The 22,866-nt window shown below is 36.5% G+C and overlaps 1 protein-coding gene across 3 annotated transcripts in view; it reads right to left on the bottom strand.

Annotated features, from left to right (window-relative positions):
• UNC80 (unc-80 homolog, NALCN channel complex subunit) overlaps nt 1-22,866 on the bottom strand; it is a 223,592-nt gene that overhangs the window by 182,342 nt on the left and 18,384 nt on the right. For all 3 annotated transcript variants that reach the window (XM_007086070.3, XM_042997540.1, XM_007086071.3), the window contains exons 6-7: nt 22,610-22,683; nt 18,781-18,920 (exon numbers count right to left, since the gene is read on the bottom strand). In XM_007086070.3, coding sequence (XP_007086132.2) covers nt 18,781-18,920; nt 22,610-22,683 — 214 coding nt within the window. The remainder of the gene's footprint in view (nt 1-18,780; nt 18,921-22,609; nt 22,684-22,866) is intronic.

Here is a 22,866-nt window from a genome sequence, read left to right as displayed (position 1 = left end):
GCACTTCCCGAAAGGACACATCACTCTTGGCTGTTTTTACTTTCATTAGTAGCATTGTCTGGTGTGTTGAGGGACAACTGCCTACATACACAGTGGTTTTGAATGTCAATGGTGTCTTGTAGTTTAATCTTGAGTATTTTGATTGATAAGTAGCAAACTAAATATGAGTTAAAACTCAACCACAATAAGGTACTACAATACTAATTATTTAACTGAGTTGGCAGTCATATAAAGAGAAGCTTTCTACAATCAGCTAAGTTCCCATATATGTTATGTTAGAGTTCATCCTTTTTCTAGGGAGCTGGAATACTCTTTGAGCATCAACTGCATGTCAGCTTTCAATCCATCGGAAAGCGCCATAGATTCTCCTTCCAACCACTTCTCATCAGCTCCACAGACACCAACATCTTACATTAGGCTTATTGTAATTACTTCCTACTAGTCTCATTGCTTCTTCTCTAGTTCCTCCTCTCCTCTCCTCAAACCCTTCCAATAGATCTTCAAATCATCCTTAAAATAAAATGCAAATTTCTTATAGTAGTCAACATGGCATGCATAATCTGTCTGTGTGTATGAATCCAACCTCATTATCATGATTGCCCTGCTGTACCAATTATTTATTTGCTGCCTCTTTGCTCCAAATTCATCTTTTTTTCTTGCTCTGTGAAAATGGATCTGGCCCTTTAAATATTTTCCCATTGATTTCTGGCATGACCTTTGGCTTTGCCAGTAGAGGAAATAGAAAAGCTGCTGCAGGAAGAAAGAATTTTGCTTTCTAGCCCTGGTGTACTTTCTCAGCACATTCCTTCAATGTGTGTACAGCTTATCCAGTACCAGTCTCCTGTAATGTTTGTGGGTTGTCTAGTGCTAAGCTCCTTCAGTGGCACATGACTCCTGCAGCATGGGTATTTTTTTCTAGCACCAAGCTTCTATAGCACTCATACCTTTTCCTTTGCTCGGCTCCTATAGTGTCCAATAGCCAGTAGCACCCAGCGGCCAACAGCAACCACGGCACTTCCCTTAAGAAGTTCTGTAGCAGAATGCCTCTACTAACACACCTTCCCCTGAACAGCATTCCCTAGAAACCCAGAAGGTTGGATTTCTGACAAGTTCCAGGAGGCAGATTTCCAACAAGTTCCCCTGGTGTAGTACCATAGTGATTTCTCTGCCATCCAGTAAGGCATAACTTTGTCCTCCATAAGAGGGTCAGAATCTCAATCCTCAGGAGAAAAACGTCTCTGCTTGGTGTTAGCCTGATGCCTAAAGCTGGTGATTGTCCCATTATATATGCTATTCCTATATTCTTTAGAGTTCTCCTTATTTATTAGCCAGTCCCTCACTACTGCAATACTCTAATCCTGATATACTTAATAATTCCCTATATTAAACTTGCCCTGTTCAAATTACTGTTTGGTTTCTCTCTTCTGATTGGACCAATCCTGATACATCTGGTAGCTGTGCTTCAGCCACATTGGCCTTCTTACTACTCTTGAATACATCAAGCTTGTGCTGGCTTCAGAGTTTTTTTCCATGTGGAAATTTCTACCCTCAATGCCTAGGCTTTACCTAGGCTCGGTTCTAATGTCATACCCTCAGAGAGGTCTTCTTCAACCACTATGTAGAGTGGCCTCCCTATGCTACCATTCACCTCTTTACCTTGTTCTAATTTGCTTCATAGTATGTAGCATAACTTGAAATTATGCTGTTTACTTGATTAGTGCCTCTCTCCATTTATTTGAATGAATTAATAAATTTTAGAAGTGGGCTCAAGACAGAGATGGAGAAATCAAAGGATTTTGTACATACAAGCAAAACACATTTTGAAAATGGAAAGAAAAAAAAAGAAACCCATCCAAAATCACAGCAAATAGGTAAATGCCAAGGGTTGAGGAGAAAATGATGAGGAATAAAACTGACAATATAACTTAGTATGTTCAAATGTAAAGAAAATTTGACCCAACAAGCTGAAAATAAACATCTATTCCAAAATGGAGTGGACAGAAATGTCAATACCAACTGGTATCAGTAGTAGGTAGGAAATATCTAGCTTTCAATATAAATTTGATCATCATTCTATATGACTTGAAAAAGCGACCACTACCAGGGTAAACTAGGAAAGATTGCACGAGCTCTATCACATGTTAGCCTGAAACATCACCCCCTTACTAAAACTGAATGATAATAAAGGAAAGGAGGGCACTTGGAGACCACCACAAACAATACTGTAGAACAGCTGGGTTTTTTTTGTTTTTTTAAGCCTTAGTAAACAGAGACAAACTGTTCTCATTAGGATAAATTCTCAATATTTTAAAGATTTGCATCCCTGCCCCTAACAATCTATTAGTTTAATGTAATTCTCTTTTGTGTTCTAAGCCCAATTTCAATGTGTATGGGGGGGGTGGGGAGGAGCTTCCACCCCATAAACAATTTTCTGTACACCAACTGGGTCCATTCTCTGTCAACTGAATTCTGACACCTATTTACCTAGAGATAGTATCAGATTCCACAGGTTAAGAATTCAGTCCTTCATGACTGCTCTCTCTTCCACTTCTAACACCAGTCACAAGCCCCGGTGTCACCTGTGCTTGTAACCAAATGGCCACAGACTGGAGGATCCTATGACCTGCCCCCCCGCCCCCCGCCCCCATCTCCCACTGCTGAACTTCAGATTTCAGTTGCAAGTCTAGATTGTTACCTATACCTCTTATTGACAGGTTCTAAATCAGAAGTTCCCATGATCCCCTACTTGGATTCAATTAATTTTCTACAGTGGCTCACAGAACTCAGGAAACCCATTTACTCACTAGATTATCAATTTATTATAAAAGGATACAACTCAAGAACAGCCAGACAGAAGAGATGCTTAGGGCAAGGTATGGGGAAGGGGCATGGACATCCATGTTCTCTCTGGGTGCACTGCACCTCTCTGTGTTCACCAGTCCAGAAACTCTGTGAGCCCTGTCCTTTTGGGGCATTTTTTTGAGGCTTCATTACATAGACATAATTGACTAAATCATTAGCCATTGGCAACTGATTCAAACTCCTCCCCTTCGAAGGTCAGGAGCAGAACTGAAAGTTTCAACCCTCTAATCACATGGTTGGTTCTCGTGGCAACCAACCCCAGTCTTAGGTGCAGTCCAACTGTCACCTCATTAACAACAAATATAACCTGTGTTGCTCTTATCATTCAGGAAATTCTAAGGGTTTTAGGAGCTCAGTGACAGAAACAGGGACTAAGGCTAAATATGTATTTCTTACATAAGAACTCACAGTGTCATAAATTCTGAACCAAATTCCAAAGGAATTCATCTTTTATAAATCAATTAAGATGTTCTGAAATTTAACTGGTTGAATGATTACAAAGTTGAGTGTAATCAAGAAAGATTTAAAAGGAAGTATAAAGAGTGTAAGTTGTCAGATACTAATGTATGTTTTACAACAATAATATTTAGCCAAGTAGTGCTGATTTAGGAACAGACAGGAGTTCAGTGGTATAGAATATGGAGTAACAAAAGATTCAAATATTTATAAGAATCTAGTCTATGAGAAAGGTCATGCATTACATTAGTACAAAGCATACATTAGTCAAAAAATAATATTGGCATAACTGACTTACTCAGAAAATGATAACTTAGCATGTCTTAAATTGGCATATTTTATTCACCAAATAAAATCAAGATAGAATAAGACTTAAATGTAAAAATAGGGGTTCAGTTGGTTAAGCATCCGACTTCAGTTCAGGTCATGATCTCGCGGTTCGTGAGTTCCACGATTCTGTGTCTCCCTCTCTCTCTGCCCCTTCCCTGCTTGCTCTCTGTCTCTTTCTCAAATAATAAACATTTAAAAAAATTAAAAAAATAAAAATAAAAACACACTTTGAAATAACCCGAGTCAAATAAAAAGTTATTATGAGAATTTTTAATATATTACATGGAATAATGATTCTATACATGAAAACTTGTGAGATATAGCTAATGCAGAATTAGAGGAATACTTAGAGCCTTAAATGCTTCTACCAGGACAAAGGGTATAAAAATAATGAGAGAAGCATCTACATTAAAAAATATTTTAAAAAGTTTAAACTGATTAAAAAATAATAAAAACCTGAATAGTAGGGAAAAAAAAGAACATAAGATAGAAGCACGTATTAATAAAATATACGACAAAGGTAGATAGGATTAACTAAACCAAATGTTATTTCCTTGACAAAACTAATAAAAATTAAACAAGAAATATAGTAAAAGGTGTGATCAAAATACTATCACTGAAAATGCAGACATACCTAGATATAGTGATGATTTTAGAAAAAGGGAAGACATTATAAACATTATGATTAAAAATTTGAATACCTAGATAGACACATTTATCCAGCCAAACTGATTTGAGAAGAAATAAAAACCTCAATAGACCCACAACCTTTAAAAGCTGAATTGTGGGAAACAAAATTTATTTTAAAAATTCACCAAGCCCAGAAGGTTTTCAGCCAAATTCCATTAATCATTAGGGAAACAGGTATCTCCACTTTCATACAAAGTGTTCCAAAGACAGAAAAGAAGGAAACATTCTTCTCATGAGGCCAAGATAACCTTGGTACTGGGAAACAAAACAAGTACAGCATAGGCAAGGAAAGTCATAAGCTGTGCTCATTTATGAGCACTGATGTAAAAAATACATAAAATGTTAACAAACTATACCCAGCATTGTACACATTGGTTTTTTCCTGAGAATTTAAGGATCGTGTATTATCAGAAAATCTAGTAAAGTAAATTCACCACCTAAAAAGATTACAGAAGAACACATCCACATGATTTTCTCAATGGATGCAGAAAAACCTATAAAATTTATTATCAGTTTCTTAAAGTCAATAATAAAAATTATAAAAGAACTATAATAATAAAAAGAGCTATACTAATAAGATTTTGTTACTGAATCAGGCAGAATGATACAACAGAATTAAGAGCCCAAAACCATACCCTCACACATGTGCAAATCTGATGTTCAACAGAGATTAAGTTACAAATCTGCAGGAAAAGTATTATTTAAGAAATGGTGAGGGAAAAATTATTTATGTGGAAAAAAAACATACCTATATTTCATACCACCATAGTAAAAACAAACAAAAAAGCCAACTTGACATGGACTGAGACACAAAGCAAAACAAAAGAAAGAGAAAAAAATATTTATGACCTAAGGTATGAAAGGATTTCTAAAGAAGATAACAGCCCAAGCTACTTTAAAAGAATATTGATGTTTGACTATATTCACATTTAAAATTTCTATTAAAAAATAAAGTGAAAGTTTACAAAGTATAAAAGATAATTACAACATATTAGTCTAGAAAGAATTACTATTCTCACTGGTAAAGAATGCTCATAAATCAGGAAGAAAGACACACAGGTCAAATGTGCAAAGGGTATGGAAGGAAATTTCACCAAAAAAGAAACCTAAAGAGAGACTAAACAGAGAGAGGTACTCCATTAATAATCAAGGAAACAGGCTTAGTGACAATCAGAATCCATCAGATTTGTGAGAATACAGAAGCCTGAAGATGGGAAGTATTGGTGGGGGGTGTGACTAAGAAACACTGTAACTGCTGGCTAACACAGAGTGCAATTAGTTGATATTTAGTAAATTTTAATTGTCATTATCCTAAGATCCAGATATTCCTTTCCTGAGGGAAACTTTATCGTAGGGAATCTCTTGCCTATGTACACAAGGAGACAGTACACATCTGTTTATGGCAGCCATTCTGTTATAGTAAAACACTAGAGAACATCCCGAAAGTCAGCCAAGGGAGAAGGGCAAATAAATGCTGACATGTATTTACCAAATACTATTTACATGTTATATGATGTGACAGGCTAGGGTGCTTATAATGTTCTATTTTATCTGCATGGTAATTACTGTATTCACTTGTGAAAAGACATAAAACAGAACACTTAGGTGTTGTGTTCTTTTCTCCATGTTTCTTTAGAGAACATTAGCTAAGATCTTGGATTTTATCAAGGTGGAATAAAAATCCACTATTCATATCTCTATATATAAGTAGACTAAATATACACCATATATAATACATTTTATATAAATTATATATTATATACACATATACTTATGTATAACATCATACATTTATACATAACAAATATACAATGTATAATTTGAATACTTATATATGTTAAATATGTATATATGTGTATAGCTACGTATAGGTATGTATGTTTTTTGCATAAATTAATCTCATTATCTCCCAGATGATGTGTTATATCTGTCCTTTCAAAGTTTTTTGTCATCTAACTTTTCATTATATAATCATTTTAATAAAAAGACTGAGTCTCAGAATTTTATGAGTTGCCAAGTTTTCACAAGAAGCCGGTGGGCTAGATTCAAAATCAAGGTTCCCATCTCTGTCAGGAAATCTTTTACTTTTATTTGCTTTCAGCCCCTACTTCCAACCCCATTCACTGTCCATCCTTCTCTACCTCCCTGTCCTGGAAGTTTGATCTGTACACACTCTACCAACAGGTCCCCAGCCTCTGGCTCCTGACTGAATTTGACAAAAGGAAGCTCTCACAGGAGAAGGAAAGCAGAAGGACAATGGCATCTTCCCCAAGACCCCTTCCTCCCAGAGGTTAGCCTAGGGCTGGTTCTGTGACGTTGGGCTGACCTAGGCTATTGGTGGTCACAGCTCTTGTTACTCACTCCCTCCACAACTGCTCCCTCTGTTGCCCCTCTGGGCCCAGAGCCGATTGTCTTTCTGGAGTATGGGCATGGACTTGTGGCCTCCCTACATCCTGTCCAACCTTTGTAGATAACTCGTGCTGTAACCTTTTCTCAAATTAACCAGTGTGCCACTTGTTTCTTCCTGAGATTACAGGAGGAAACTGACTGATTACATCCTCAAGCTCAGTTTGAGGGAAAGAAACAACCTTGATTCTCATTTCTACCATTTTCTTAAGAGGTTTTCAATGTTTTTCCTGCCACTCCTCACCTCCACTTCTCTTTCTTAAAAAAGCATGGATTAGCCCACTCCTCTCAGCCTGTCCTTTATACCTAGAAGAATAGAAGTTTCCCCCCAATGCTATAGTCTTGGATTTATAAGGAAAAAACAAAGTATGAGGCTGGCTGGCAACCAGCTGGGTAATTCTAGGTCATCAAGCATTTGTGACAATGATTGGGCTTATTATAAAAGCCTGTGAAAACTATTGTTTTCTTGGCTAGGTTGCTGTGATTAAGGGAGATATTACTAGTTCAACAGAATTATTTTCCCCCACTGGACTAGCTATCTTTACCCTTTACTTCTTGCCCCATACCTCACTGTCCCCAAATGTTTCTACTCTGTAAATGAGATTAGGCAGCTCCAAAAATTATTTCAAATTCCTGGAGCAGTGTTCCATATACTGAAGTGTCAGTGGACAACTTCTCTGGGAATCCCAAATGGATAGGGAGAAGAAAGGTTGTTAAAAATGCACATTCCCAGGTCCTACCCCAGACTTACTAAACCAGAATTGCTGGAGATTGAGCTCAGGAATCTTCATTTTAGATAATATCTCCAGGCAATTCTTAAACACTCTTAACAAGCTTAGAGGACAATTGCCCTAGAGAAACATCCAATGCATGACTTTTGTACTGATAGGCCAACATCCAAAATAATTCCTATATGGAAACACTAACTGGAATGATATGTTGACAGTTTTGTCCCTAAGGGTGCCAGATGACTAAATTTATGTCTTTCTCTACCTACAATATTTATTTGATGAAAGTAATTATTAACTATACAGTGGAGTCCCATGGTCATTAACTACTTCCTGACAAATCATGTCAGTTCAGCTAAGGATGGACTGCATGACAGCAAGAGTCCACCAACAAGGCTGTGATCTGAGACTGAAAATGAGTCTTTAAGGCAATAAAAATTTGTTAAGTAAATTCACATCTCAATTGCTTAACATTTAAAGAGACTCCATTTGAAACAACAATGAGGAACATTCTGTAGCAAATATTTATAATCCAAAGTACCTTCATTTGAGGTGCTATTCAAGCACGAGTTTATTTATCGTAAAGTGTGAGCTATACTGGAGTGAGTAGTCAATAAAAAGCAAGAATCATCAATAAATGTTTAATTTCACTTATGACAGCATTATCAGACAATCGTCTTGTCACTAAACAACAAGTAAAAGTCATTTTAATTAGCAATCTAATTAATACATGAGAGAAAAACTTACATAACTGGAAAAAGATGGTATGGGGGCTATCATTGTGTGATATGGTAGAAATGTTCTTACTAACTAATATTCTATTGTTCTGTAAGTTATTTTGTAGAAAAAAATGAAGATTTTATAAAAGTATGAAGACAACTTTTATTCTAAATGCTATGTAATAAACAAAGAGAATGCTATAAAAATAACAAAGAGAATTATACATACAAAAAATTAATGGTGTTTAAATACTGCTGATGAGCTCATCGATGATATTTACTTAAAAATTTTTTTATACCTTTAAATTTTTTCTATAATTAGCATATAATTCTTTTATATGCATAAAATAAATAATACACTATGATCAAAAAAGGCTGTCAAAAAGCTAAGAATTTCTTTTATATATATTCCGTGTAACTATGGCTTCAGGAAATCAAGTTATTATTAATTAGAGTTGGGGGATGCTAGTAGAGAACATCCAAGGCAGAAAAACACTCTGGAAATAATAATCTGTGGAGGCAGAGAATTGTAGAAATCAGTTTTGACTGTATACAATATTTAACAAAGCAGAAATTAAGTCTGTGCATATGGTAATTGAAGATGAAATCTCACATTGATTGAAAAAAAACTAGCTACCTGCTCACTGATTGCAGAGTTCAGGGAAGAGTGATGTTCTGTCCTGTCAAGGTCAGGGCAAAAGAGATGATGAATTGTATTTGTTTGATCCGAGCAGACAGCTTTTGTTTCTAAGCTATTTGCATTGCTTTATTATTAAAGTTCTCTTCATTTCTGATTAATACATGAACTCTTCCAACAAAGACATATTAACATTAGCATTTTCTGAAAGGTCTACCTTATGTATCATTTCCATGGTAACCAGCCACTGCAGTTAGGCAGAGAGAAGACCTAATTCATTCTTTTAAAGTGCCACTGATTCATGTCTAATTCACATATGTGAGTGTGGGTGTGCTGTGGGTGACTGTGTGTATGCGTCAAGAAATGCATATGCATATAGATGCTTGAGTGTGGTAATCTCAGAAAATGGAAAAAACAACATTCTTCCACAAACAGGAAACCTTGAACTTTGCAGTTTGTCAAAGAAATATCACATGCTATTTATATTTGCAAATTTCTAATGCATACCATGGCTGAAAAAAATATGTAAAACTATAAGCTCCTAGATATTTTAAGACCTCAAGATTTCACCCTGATATTGTTTTTAATAATTTTTAAAAGTCAGGCCAAAGTATTTGAGGTAAGAAACTACTTACACTTAACCTTTTTGGAAATTGTGTAGAACAGAATTAGTGAAGGAGGAATATGAGAATACTCAATAATGAAGAAAATGTACAGATATAGTTGTAATAATTACCTATAAAATTTTGGTGACATTATCATCATCGTTGTTGTAGCCAGCCTCCAAAATAGGCTCCGATGATTCCTGCTTCTTGGTATTCACACCCTCCTGTGATCCCTTCTCTATACCAGTGTTGGCATGATCCACAGCATATAGAAATGACGACATGTCACTTTAGAGATTAGGTTGAAAGACACCAAAGCACTGATCTTGGTTGTTCCCTCTCTTTATACGATAATTTGTTTTCGGGGAAGCTAGCTAGCATGTCATGAGCAGCCCTATGGAGAGGCCCAGATGCTGCAGAACTGAAGCTTCTAGTCAACAGCCATCTGAGTGATCTTGAAAGCAGACTCTCAAACCCAGTCGAACTTCTGGATGATGGCAGCCCTAGGCAATATCTTGACAGACCCTGAGCTGCAACCCCTTAGCTAAGCTCTTTCTGGATTCATGACCCTCAGAAACTATGTCAGATGATAAATGTTTTTTGTTTTAAGCTTTTGAGAAATTGGGGTAATTTGTTATATAGCAATTGATAGAGAATACAGACTTGAATACCAAGATAATATCCTAAATTTTGGAAATGGTTTTGGGATCAGGCAGTAGCAGAGACTGTAAAGGCTTTGAAGAGTGTGTTAAAAAATAAAAGCATAAATTGCCTTGCACAAATTACTACTGGAAATCCTGAACTTTAAGGAGTCTGTTGGAGCCCTTTAAGGGCTTAAAGGGAAGTAAGGAACATGACATTGAAAAGAGGAAGAAGAAGGATCCTTGTTATATAGTGGCAAAAGCTGCCTGCTGTGTTGTGGAAAGTTAAAGAAACAGGCTTAAGAGCATAGATGATCCAATTAAAACTTCCAAATAAAGTGTTGAAGGTGTCTTCTGATTTCTTCTTGCTGCTTATAGAAGATTGAAAGATATGACCTAACTGAAGAACTGTTAAAAACTAAAGACCTAGGACTTGATGATTCTGAAAACGTTCAGCTTCTCCAGATGGGAAGTAATGCTAAAATTAAGAAATGACTTCTGAGCAAACATCTAATCTAGGGCATTTCTGGAAAAACATGGTCTAAAGATAAAGTCAAGGGCAAAGCTGTAAAATCTTTTTAGGCCTTCAGAATGATCTAAGGTCTTGCCTCCGAATATTATTCCATGAGACAAAAGGCCAACTCAAGGTTTTGAAAGTGTGACTCACATGTAAAAAAGTAGGGGGGGTTTCAAAGAAACTTAAGGGTGTTGTTTTTCAACCCTCTTCCAAGTTAGAGAAAGGATTACCTTAAAGAGACTTGTCTGTTCTACTGGGGCCCAATAAGATTCACTTTGGACTGCCAAAGTTTTTAAAGAATTTTATGTAACAAAAACACTGCCAAAGCAGTATAGAATTAAAAGAGGCTTTGTACCCCCCAAATTTTACTGGCAGGAACCAAGCTGAGAAAACTACTCAGCTATAAACACATCTATCCTTCTTAAAAAAATGAAAGTTGACCTAGAGCATGCAATCAATAGCCCAGAGGGTGGAGCTAAGAGCCATGGGCAAGAATAGGACTGAGATCTAATCAAGAATTTTCCAATATTTGTCCAGCTTGATTACAGACTTGCTATGGACCAGTGCCTATGTTCTCCTTTTGAATAGGCATGTTCACAACAGTTATCATGTGCCTATTCCACCATTGTATTTGGGTGTTTTAGGTACAGATAACTTATCTCTTTAGTTCACAGATGCATGGATTGAAAAGAACTATAATTAAGGAATTGGCTTAAATCGTACACATGAGGTACCTTATTTGCAACTAGATCTGATTTTGATGATGAGATCAGGACTTTGACTTGATCTTGTAATTGGATGAGATTTTGGCAATCTTGGTGAGAGCAAATTTTTTTTGCATGTGGAAGAGGTGGAAATCACTAGGGACCAGAGGCAAACTATAGTAGCAGATTCTAAGATCTCTCCATTGACCATGCTTTGTACAGTTTTTTTCTAAAATATGTTCTGTTGGTCTGTGTGAATATGACAGAAATAGTGGTATATTACTCCTGAAATTATTTATAAAAGACCTCTCTCCACCCCCCGCCCCCAGCTCGCTCTCTCTCTCTCTCTCTCTCTCTCACACACACACACACACACACACACACACACACACACCATTCATTTTGTGCCAAGTCATCTGCCATATTGTGAACAGCCTTATGGAGGGGCATCTGAATCTGAAGCATCTGGGCAAAAGCCACCAGAGTGATCTTAGAAGCATATCCTCCAATTCAATCATGCCTTCAGATGACTGCAGTCCCAGACATCATCTTAAATGTAACCTCATAAGAGACTCTGAGCCAAAAAAGACTGCAGCAAAGCTGGTGGTCTGGATATATAACCCTCAGAAACTGTGAGATAATATATGTTTGCCGTTTTAAGTCACTCAACCTCAGAGTAATTTGTTATGCAACAACAGATAACTGATACACTGGTTTAACTCCAATGGGGTTTCTTGGTAAGTCTATAAAAGATGCAGACATATGAAAATCACATATCTGGTCCTATATTTACTAATTTCTGAGTTAGTAGAAATAAAGGACAAATTAGAGGGCCATGGAAGAGAAGCTAAAGAAAATATATGGAAAGGTTTAGACCTACCTCTTTATGAGGTAAGAGAGAAGATTGTGGACCATGGAGTTGGTTAGAATGGGCCCAAATCTAGCTTTTCCAATTCCTGTGTATGCCCTTGGGGGAACCATTTAATCTTTTTTTGCTTCAGTTCCTCATCTTTAAGAGAGGAATAAGGTCTTTTCATGGATGTTATAAAAATTAAACTCTTTCACTTATTCAGTACACTTCACTGAAGGTCATGTACCAGGTACTAAAGAGAGGAAGGAGTGGAAGAGACTTGGTCTTTTCTCTTGTGTGTGGATTTTACAGTCTAGTGGAGGAGATAACTATTAGACAAATTGTCACACAACTATTTATATCATGTTTGCTACTCATGCTGTAAGAGAAAACATGGAGTTCTGTGAAAGTGTTAAACATCTGCCAAAGCCTCTCTAGGGAGTAAAGAAATCATATTTAGATTGAGTCTTAAAGGAAGAGGAATTGGTTAAGTGAAGATAGATGGAAGAACGATGCAGACAGATGGAATAACATACTCCAAATCTCAGAGCTAAGGGGAAGTTTGAAAGTCTAAAAAAAGGTTGAAGTTTAGTCACTGAGGTGTGGGTAGCAGTATAATGTCACACTAGAGAACTGGACAGCAGCCAAATGATGCGCAGGGCTTGAGGGGTACCTCAAGGATTTTGAATTTTATCTTGATAGCAACGGATAGCATTAAAAGAATTCAAGAGTAGAAGTGTCATGGTTTGTTTTTTTTATTTTTACTCTGTATGTTCTATATTGGATGGTGGCAAGATTGAATCACAGGAGGTGAATCAGTGGGCTAATGAAGTACTCCAGGCACAGGGAAATGAGTGGCTTGAATGATGGTGGTGGCCTTGGAGATACACGGAAGTAAGAAGATTCAAGTATTTTTATATAAACTTTTTATCCGCTTTCCTTATCTCACAAATTTAATCACCATTCATGCAACTGCTCAAGCCAAAATCTTCAGTTATGCTTGACTCCTTTCTTTTTCTCACTCCCCAAATCCAGTCATGTCAGCTTTACCCTGTAAATGAATCCCAGTTTCAGTCTCATCTCAGCCTTTCCACCTATACTACTACCACCTTGACCAAGGCATATACTATCTCACCTGGGCCATTGCAACAGTCTCCTAACTAGTCTCTGGGTCCACTTTTGCCTCCCAAGTCTATTTTCCATGAACTCTCTGAAATGATCTTTAAAACATGCAATTTGGTTAATGTCACTCCACTGTTCCAACAACTCCAGTGTTTTTTCATCACTCCTGGAACAGAGCCAAACTTCCTAACATGGCCTTTTGGCTCCCATGTGATCAGACCCCTCACAACCTCTCTGACCTGCATTGTACCCTCTTGCTCAGTGCTACTGCCTGTTCACACTGCGTTATTGATGTTCCCAAAACATGCTGAGTTTATTACCATTTCAGAACCTTTGGATGTGCTCCTTCTGCCTACATTTCTCTTCTCAGATCTTCCTGAGATTGTCTCTTTTATATCATTCAAGTCTCAATGAAAAAGAACCCACCTCTCATCCTTTTACTTTGCTTTTGTTTCATAGTCTTAAAGAAGTCTACAAGTAATTTTACTCAATTACTCTTTTATCTGTCTACCTTTATTTTTTTTTAATTTTATTTTTTTAACGTTTATTTATTTTTGAGACAGAGAGAGACAGAGCATGAATGGGGGAGGGTCAGAGAGAGAAGGAGACACAGAGTCCGAAGCAGGCTCCAGGCTCTGCGCTATTAGCACAGAGCCCAACATGGGGCTCGAACTCACAGACCGCGAGATCATGACCTGAACCAAAGTCAGAACCTCAACCGACTGAGCCACCCAGGCGCCCCATTATCTGTCTACCTTTAAAGAAAGTCAGCTCTTTAAGGACAAAACTTTGATGCTGCTACAACCTATGTCTAACATATACTTACAAGATATGGATTGGAAGAACAAATACTGTTGAAATACCCGTATCACCCAAGCAAATCTACAAATGTAATGCAATATCTACCAAAATGCTAACACCATTTTTCACAGAACTAGAAAAAATAATCCTAAAATTTCTATGGAAAAACAAAAGACCCTAACTAGCAAAGCAGTCATGAAAAAGAACAAAGCTGGGGTATCACAATCCCAGATTTCAAGATATCCTTCCAAGCTATAGTAATACAAACAATATGGTAGTGGCACAAAAATAAATAAATAGATCAACAGAACAAAATAGCTCAGAAATAAACCCATGCTTACATGGTTAATTAGTCTATGATGAAAGGCAAGAATATACAATGGGGAAAAGACAGTCTCTTTAACAAATGTTGCAGGGAAAACTGATATCTACATGCAAAAGAATGAAACTGGACCACTTCCTTACACCATACACAAAAAAAATCTCAAAATGGATTAGGAACCTAAACGTGAGACCTGAAGTCATGAAATTCCTAGAAGAAAACATAGGCAGTAATTTCTCTGACACTGGCCATCACAACATTTGTGAAGATGTCTCCTGAGGCAATGGAAGCAAAAGCAAAATTTAACTGTTGGGACTTCACCAAAGTAAAAGGGTTTTATACAGAGAAGGAAGCCATTAGCAAAACAAAAAGGCAACCTACTGAATGGAAGAAGACATATGCAAATGATATAGACAATAAAGCGTTAATATCCAAAATGTATAAAGAATGTATACAATTCAATACCCCCCAAAACCTAATCTGATTAAAAATGAGCAAAGTATCTATATAGACACATTTTCCAAAGAAGACATACAGATAGCTAATAAACACATGAAAAGATGCCCAACATCACTCACCATGAGGGAAATGAAAATTAAAACCACAATGAGAAATCACTTTACATTTGTCTGAATGGCTAAAGTGAAAAAGAAAAGAAATAACAAGTGTTGACAAGGATGTAGGGGAAAAAAGAGCCCTTGTGCTCTGTTGGTGGGAATGCAGATTGGTACAGCCATTGTGGAAAACAGTATGAAGGTTCCTCAAAAAATTAAAAATAGAATTACAGGGATCCAGTAATTCCATATCGAGTATTTAACCCAAAGAAAATGAAAACACTAATTTGAAAAGATACGTGCATCCCTATGTCTATTGCAGCATTATTTACAATAGCCAAGACATGGAAGCAACCCAAGTGTCCCTCCATAGATGGATGAATGAATAAAGAAGATGTGGCATATATATACAATGGAATATTAGCTATGAAGAATAATGAAATCTTGCCACTTGGAACAACATGAATGGACCTAGAAGGTATAATGCTAAGTGAAATAAGTCAGAGAAAGACAAATACCATATAGGATTTCACATTTCACACATATTTGGAATTTAAGAAACAAAACAAATGAACAAAGAAAAAAAAGACCAAAAAAACTAAACTCTTAAATACAGATAACTGGTAGTTGCCAGAGGGGAGGTGGTAGGGGAGGGATGAAATAGGTGAAGGGGATTAAGAGTACATTTATCTTGAGCATTGAGAAATGTATAGAATTGTTGAATCATTATATTGTATACTTAAAACGAAGTCTGTAACCAAAGCAACTACCTTTTCCCTAAATCTGATTTAATTATGCCCTTGACAACTTTGTTAGTGAGTTATTGTTGTTATCAAATAAAATGGAAGCCTTGGGGTGTGTGTGTGTGTGTGTGTGTGTGTGTGTGTGTGTGTGTGTGTGTGTGAGAGAGAGAGAGATTCATAATAGCGACTTTTGAATAAGTGGAAAATTAATACGGGAAGCGTCTCTACATCTTTAAAAGGACTGTGGTAAACACACTTAGGAGAGCCGCTCCTGATTCCCATCTGATGGTTGTCACACCCTCTATAATCCTCTTCTCCTGAGTGTAGGTAGATCTGTGCCTTTCTTATAACCAACAGAATATCAGAAAGGTGATGAGATGTCATGCCTGTGATTATGTTATATTATAAAGTTTCTGTAGTCGTAGGCTGTAATTAGAATTTCTCTGCCCTGTTGTAAGGTAACTATGGAGAGGGCCACATGGCAGTGGACTGTGGGCAGCATCTAGAAGTTGAGAGTAGGCCCCAGACAATTGTCAACAGGAAAACAGGAAGCTCAATCTTCGGCCAAGAACCTGAGGCAGCTTGTATATGATCTTTCCCTGGTTGAACCTGTGATGACACCACAGTCAATCCTGACATCTGGATTTTAGCCTGGTCAGACCCGAGAGCAGAGAACCCAGCTAAATTGCATTTATATTTCTGACATACAGAAATAGTGAAATAATAAATGTAAGTTGTTTTAAGCCAGTAAATTGTTGTAATTTGTTACACAGCAGTAGAAAACTAATATAAGAACCATAGTCAGAAATTACAGAAAAGCAAACTTTGGTCAAATATAAGAAGGACATGACACTAAATAGAGCTATCTAAAAACGAAATGAACTTCATTCAAGAGTACAAAATTCCTCATTGCTGAAAGTGTTCAGGTGGTGAAAATGTTGTCAGGATGGAGTTGGTTATCTTCACAGGGCTCTTCCACAGAAAAAATGGTATGATTTTAGGGGCGCCTGGGTGGCTCAGTCATTTAAGTGTCCAACTGATGATTTCTGCTCAGGTCATGATCTCACTGTTTATGGGTTTGAGCCCAACCCCTGCTTGGGATTCTCTCTCTCCCTCTCTCTCTCTCTCTCTCTCTCTCTCTGTCCCTCCCCACTCTGTCTCTCAAAATAAATAAGTAAAGAAAAAAATTATATGATTTTAAGTACCCATTATCACTAATGACCTAGTACAGTAAATCCTATGAAAAAATACAATCTCTGCTTACACAACTAATGTTACTGTCACATTCATATTCTCAACCAGCAAAAGATCATTCAACTAGGACACTTGCCTATTTTAAAGTCCAAAATAAAGACACAAAGATAAACTCTTTGCATATTATTTTTTAAAAGCACAATATAGTAGTATTTGGGTTAAAAAGCAATTATATTCATATAACTTCATGCTTTCAACAATTCTAAGAAATCTTTAAAAAATGCTATGCCCATGTAGCCTGGTTCTGGTGCCAGAAGGAGGTAGATCATTTAAAAATTACCAAATGAAAAGGTAAGATAAAACTGAAAGGAAATATCTGTGGATAAGTCCATGGATGAAAGGACTTGCATCCAGAATATATTAAAAAACTCCTACAATTCAATCATAAGGAGATGAACAACCCAGTTAACATGTGGGCAAGAGGGTTGAATAGACATTTCACCACAAAAGATATTCAAATAGCTAATAAGCACCTTCACACAATTAGTCATTAGGGAAAATATGAACTAAAATCACAATCAGATCTCACTTTACACCCACTAGGATGGCTACAGGAAAAGAGACAGTGCTGCCAAGGATATAGAGAAACAATGATCCCTCATGCGTTTCGGATGGGGACGTAAAATGGTGCAGCCATTTTGGAAAAGAGTTTGGCAGTTTCTTAAAAAATTAAACATAAATTTGCCATACCACCCAGCCATTTTACACCTAGGTATCTACTTAGGATACCAGAACTGAAAACATATGCCTGCCCAAAAACTTGTATGTAACTGTTCATAGCAACATTATTCATAATAAACAAAAAGTCAGAACAACCCAAGTATTCATCTACTGGTATATAACTCAAATGTGATATATCCATACAATAGAATACTATTTAGCAGTAAAAAGGAGGGAACAACTTGTACATGCTGTAATGTAGATAAACCTCTACAGTATTATGCTAAGTGAGAGAAGCCAGATGTAGAAGATCATATATGGTATAACTCAATGTATTTGAAAATTCCATTAAATTCAACTATATAGACAGAAGATACATTAAGTGATTATCTGCAGCAGGGCGATCATCTGGGAGAGACTGAAATGGGTATAAGGGATATTTTTGGGTGATAGAAATGTTCTGAAATTGGATTCTGGGAGTAGCTGCACAGTTCTATAAATCTGCTAAAAGTCATTAAATTGTATACTTCAAATAAGTGAATTTTATGGCATGTAAATTACACGTCAAGGTCGAGTGTAGAGATACACAGTCTCAGGGACTCCTGGCAGTTAAGTGTGGTTTCTAGTTGGGTTCAAAGCAAACCTCATAAATTCAGTCTTCCACCATTTCAATGGAGAACAAGAAGAAGTGGCTTAATGTTTGTCTCAAGGGAAGGCATTTTTAAGCAAATTTACCACACACACAAGCTAAGGAGGATGGTGTTGTAGCCTTTACAAAGAACAGCCTTTTCAATTCTCCATGCATACTTTAAAAGCATCCATTTTAATACAAGGATCAGATAAAGTATTTTTACACATTAAATTAGCGGATCTTGTCACATCCCTGCAGCATGGTATTTGATAGCATAATTTGAGGTTCTGCATTTAAATATTTAAAATATAATCTAATTCAGACATCTCATTATCAGATGTCTGCCCACTTCCACCCAAGTTTGTTTAAATGAGAATAATTCATAGCACATTTCTGGAATTATTAATCTAATTATACTATGACCAAGAATACACATATCATGCACTGACACTTACTAAGGAACAGAGACCATGCAAGTAGCTAAATACGTATATCTAACTTTGAGTGACCAGGGAAATATTTTTGCCCCGAACCTTGCAATCATGTACCTGGAATGTGATGGGCCTCTTTCCTGGGAAGTTTGGGAGGACAGGCTTCCATCAAAGGAGTTTCCACGGTGGCAGCCTGAAATGGTGGCCTTGGGAGAGATGGGATCTGACTGGAACGTTTCACAGACCACCTGGAATCCCTTCGGGAGGGGGAGATAGCAGATTAGTTCTTCTTTTTATTTTTTCTTTAGGTATATCCTTTAGAATTAGCTATCATATGACATACATTGTTTTTTAAAATAGAAAATTTTTCTTTGTAACACAGCTAACTACAATGTCATAGACCAAGGGACTTTGCCTTCATTTAAGAGGGAATGGAAACACTTCTAGAGAACAATGTATACCATTTTAAGCATTCAGGTGAGTACTTTCATATATGTTATTTCATTTTGCCCTTGATTCTTTTCTTTTTAACTTTTATATCCAGTAGCTGCCGGGGAAGAGTTATAAACCAAAAACTCATCAAAGATATGCCAATACTGAGATGAACTGAATAGTACCGTCACTCATTAAAGGAAGATGTGATACATTTTTCCAATTGGATACGATGATCTTTTTTCTGATTTGTTATGCACAAGTTCAGTCATTTTCTTACAGAGTAGTTTGTTTTAATTACATTTAGCTAATAAATGTAACTCTGCTCAGGAAATATGACATTATCTTTCCATAGGTGTTACAGATGAAATTCTTCACTCAAGTGTAAAGACCCTCAGCTTATCATAGTACTTTAGTCCTTATAATTTCCATCTTCATATGTAAAATAAGAAAGCACTGTCCAGTAATGATGCATAGAGGGACCAATACGGCTAAAAATTTCATAAAATAAGTCTTCCGAACTAGATCGAAAACTCCCTTAGCATGAGTATGCTATGTGTGCCTCATGTTAGGCAATTTGAGAGATAAAAAGTATTGCATAAACCTGAACCTTGAAATCAAGAACTTATGGTTAAATTTTAAGACAAATGAATGTAGATTAGAGTAGCATGTCCAACAGAAATGTAATACAAGCTACAAAACATGAGACACACACCTAAGATTAGAAATATTAGAAAATGAAATAGGTGAGATTAATTTTAACAATATATTCTGTGTAACCCCAAATTATCACTTCAACATGTAATTGCTATAAAAATTATCATCAAGATGTTTACATTTTTTCCCCTCCTAAGTTGTCAAAGTTCAGTTGTACATTTGATACTTACAATACATCTCAGTTCAGACCAGCCTTATTTCTTTTTTTTTTTTTATGTTTATTTCTGAGAGAGAGAGAGAGAGAGAGCGAGCACGAGTGCATGAGTGGGGAGGGGCAGAGAGAGAGGGAGACTCAGAATCTGAAGCAGGCTCCCGGCTCCGAGCTGTCAGCACAGAGCCCAATCCGGGGCTCGAACCCACCAACTGTGAGATCATGACCTGAGATGAAGTCTGACTCTTAACCGACTGAGCCACCCAGGTGCCCCCAGACTAGCCTTATTTCAAGTATTCAGTAGCCACATGGGCCTAGTGGCTACCATATTGGGCAGTGCAGATTTAGAATAATTAGACGGGAGTTCATGGGGGAGTTGAAATCTTAATTGGTCCTTAAAAGAAAGATAAAATGTAGACAGGCAATGAGGAGGAAAGATAACATTCCACTTAGAGGAAACAATCTGAGCAAAGACCCAGAGGCTAAAGAAGCATGCTCTGTATATTGGAAGCAGGGCTTAAATAACTGAAGGTGTAAACAAAGTCACTTAAGAAAAATGCTGCCAGGTGGTAGAAGGCACGGAGAGGCAGGGAGAGGAGTTTGGTCTTGAAGTGATGGAAAAAAAAAATCCACTAGAGGTTTCTAGGGAACAAGGATATAAAGAATGGCACCTTGCATATAATAAGCCTCTGTGGAATAAGTTAATAAATAAATGATGCATTAGGAAGATTAGTCAGGCATTATTAAGTGGTATTTATGTGAAGCAGGAGAGGCTAAAGGTAGAAAAATCCAATTAGGTGGTTCCAGCTGCAATCTAGTTTTGAGGACCTGGATTTAGAGGGCAGTGGCAGGCGTAGAGAATAAAGAGCACAGCTGAGCCACATTACAAGATAAAACGACGTGACTCAGCAAGAAATCAAATTGAGAGGACTAAGGAGTACAAAACAGGAGATATATTTTGTTGTATCTAAGATGTCAGCAGTTATAAGATACACCATTTTTTTATGTGCAATTAAGAAGGAAAAAAAAAACTCCGTTAGCTAAACTAGGACACTTTCCAGTGAGGACTTTCTCTAATATACTTATTACAAGCACTATCTTAGACTTATTTAGGTGTAGCTTTTGATTATACATCCATTCTGTGTATATGTAAAAAGGAAGATATAAGTGAAATAAATTGATGTAGGTATTCTTGAAATTTCTAAGTTTCAACTCAAGGGGGAGAGGGGAAAATGCGTGATGGGCATTGCGGAGGGCACTTGCTGGGATGAGCAGTGGGTGTCGTATGTAAGCGATGAACCACGGGAATCTACCCCCAAAACCAAAAGCACACTGTACACACTTTTTTGTTATCTAACTTGACAATAGATTATTTAAAAAAATTTTTTTAATTAAAAAATTTTAAAAATTCCACTCAGAGTTTTTGATACATGTCTTTCTATAGAGTAACTTCCTCTGTGTCAAAAATGTTATTTCTTAAACGAGTGCTCCACTATTCCCTCTGACATATTTTTCTAAGCCACTAATCCCAATTCTACAAATTTAAATGCCAGAAATGACAAATTCATGCTGTACAAGAATGACAACCATATTAGTACCATTACCAGGCAGGGAGATTTTAAGAAGTCAACATAATCAAACACATCTGATTTCACGTACGTTAAAAGTAAAAAAAAATGTGTATATATATATATATATATATATATATATACATACATATATATATTAGAATAGATAAAATAGAGCATATAAATCACAGTGTCTATATTTAGCAATAGTTCAGTAAACATTAGCTATAATAGGACTCCAAAATTTCCAGTTTTGAGGCTAAAAAGGATGATGACACTGCTGACAGTTAATGCATCAGTTAGAAAGAGGATCCAATGTTCATGGAAAGCAGCAAATTGTATCTTGCACATGTTGGACTGGAAATGAAGACAGGTCATCTAAAACCACACTAAGCTAATGGCAGTAGTCATAGCTATGTGGCTTCAAACCACCCTGGCCTTCATTTCTTTCTTTTCCAAATCAAAGAATGCTTGAAAATTTTTCACTGAATTATAGTCTTTTTTTATTACATACATTGTTTTTATGTGGATTCGTCTTGATTTTTCATGAAATTTTATATTACCTAAGGGATAGGACTATACATTATGCCTCCTTTCTACTTTCTCCCTCCTCCCCACCTGCTGCAGCATTATCTTACCTATATTACGATTGCCTAAAAAATATTAGAAGATTTTGATACTTTATGTGGGATGAATAATGATAACTAACATTTATTGAATGTCACATGTTAGCTATTGAGACAAAGCACTGCTAATTACACTTTAACCATTGAGATAGAACACCCCTGATTATTCACTAGGCATGGAGATAAAGCACTGCTGATTACACTTGCCACAAAGATAAAGTACCAGTCATGCATTGTCTTGTTTCAGGCTTCCCACACTGGGAAAGTGCATAAAATTATTTTCCATACTTGACAGATAGTAAAGTTGAGACTTCTTAAAGTTTTATATTCAGGAGTAGGAGCTTGATCTGAAACCAAGTAGTATTATTCTAGAACTCATGTCTTATCTTTCACACTACACCACATCCAGGGAATGACCACCTCATTTCTTCCTAGGATCACAATAAACTCACCTCTTGATGGCTTGGGTCTTGATTTGGTGATTCACAGGTTTGACTTTGACTGTTGATAGGAGAGCTTCTCTTAGCTGCAAAGATGGAAGAAATATCATCGCAAAATTTATAAGATTACAATATGCTCATTTTATTAAATAATTTCTCAAAAAATAATTTTTACATATCATTGTCATTCTGAAAGAAGATATTTAGTAGCATATATTATAAAAGAAATCAAATAACCAATTAAAAAAATCTTAGTATTGCTAGGTTAT

Source organism: Panthera tigris, chromosome C1, assembly GCF_018350195.1.
Source record: "Panthera tigris isolate Pti1 chromosome C1, P.tigris_Pti1_mat1.1, whole genome shotgun sequence".
NCBI classification, from domain to species: Eukaryota; Metazoa; Chordata; class Mammalia; order Carnivora; family Felidae; genus Panthera; species Panthera tigris.
This window is presented reverse-complemented; position numbering and strand designations above follow the sequence as displayed.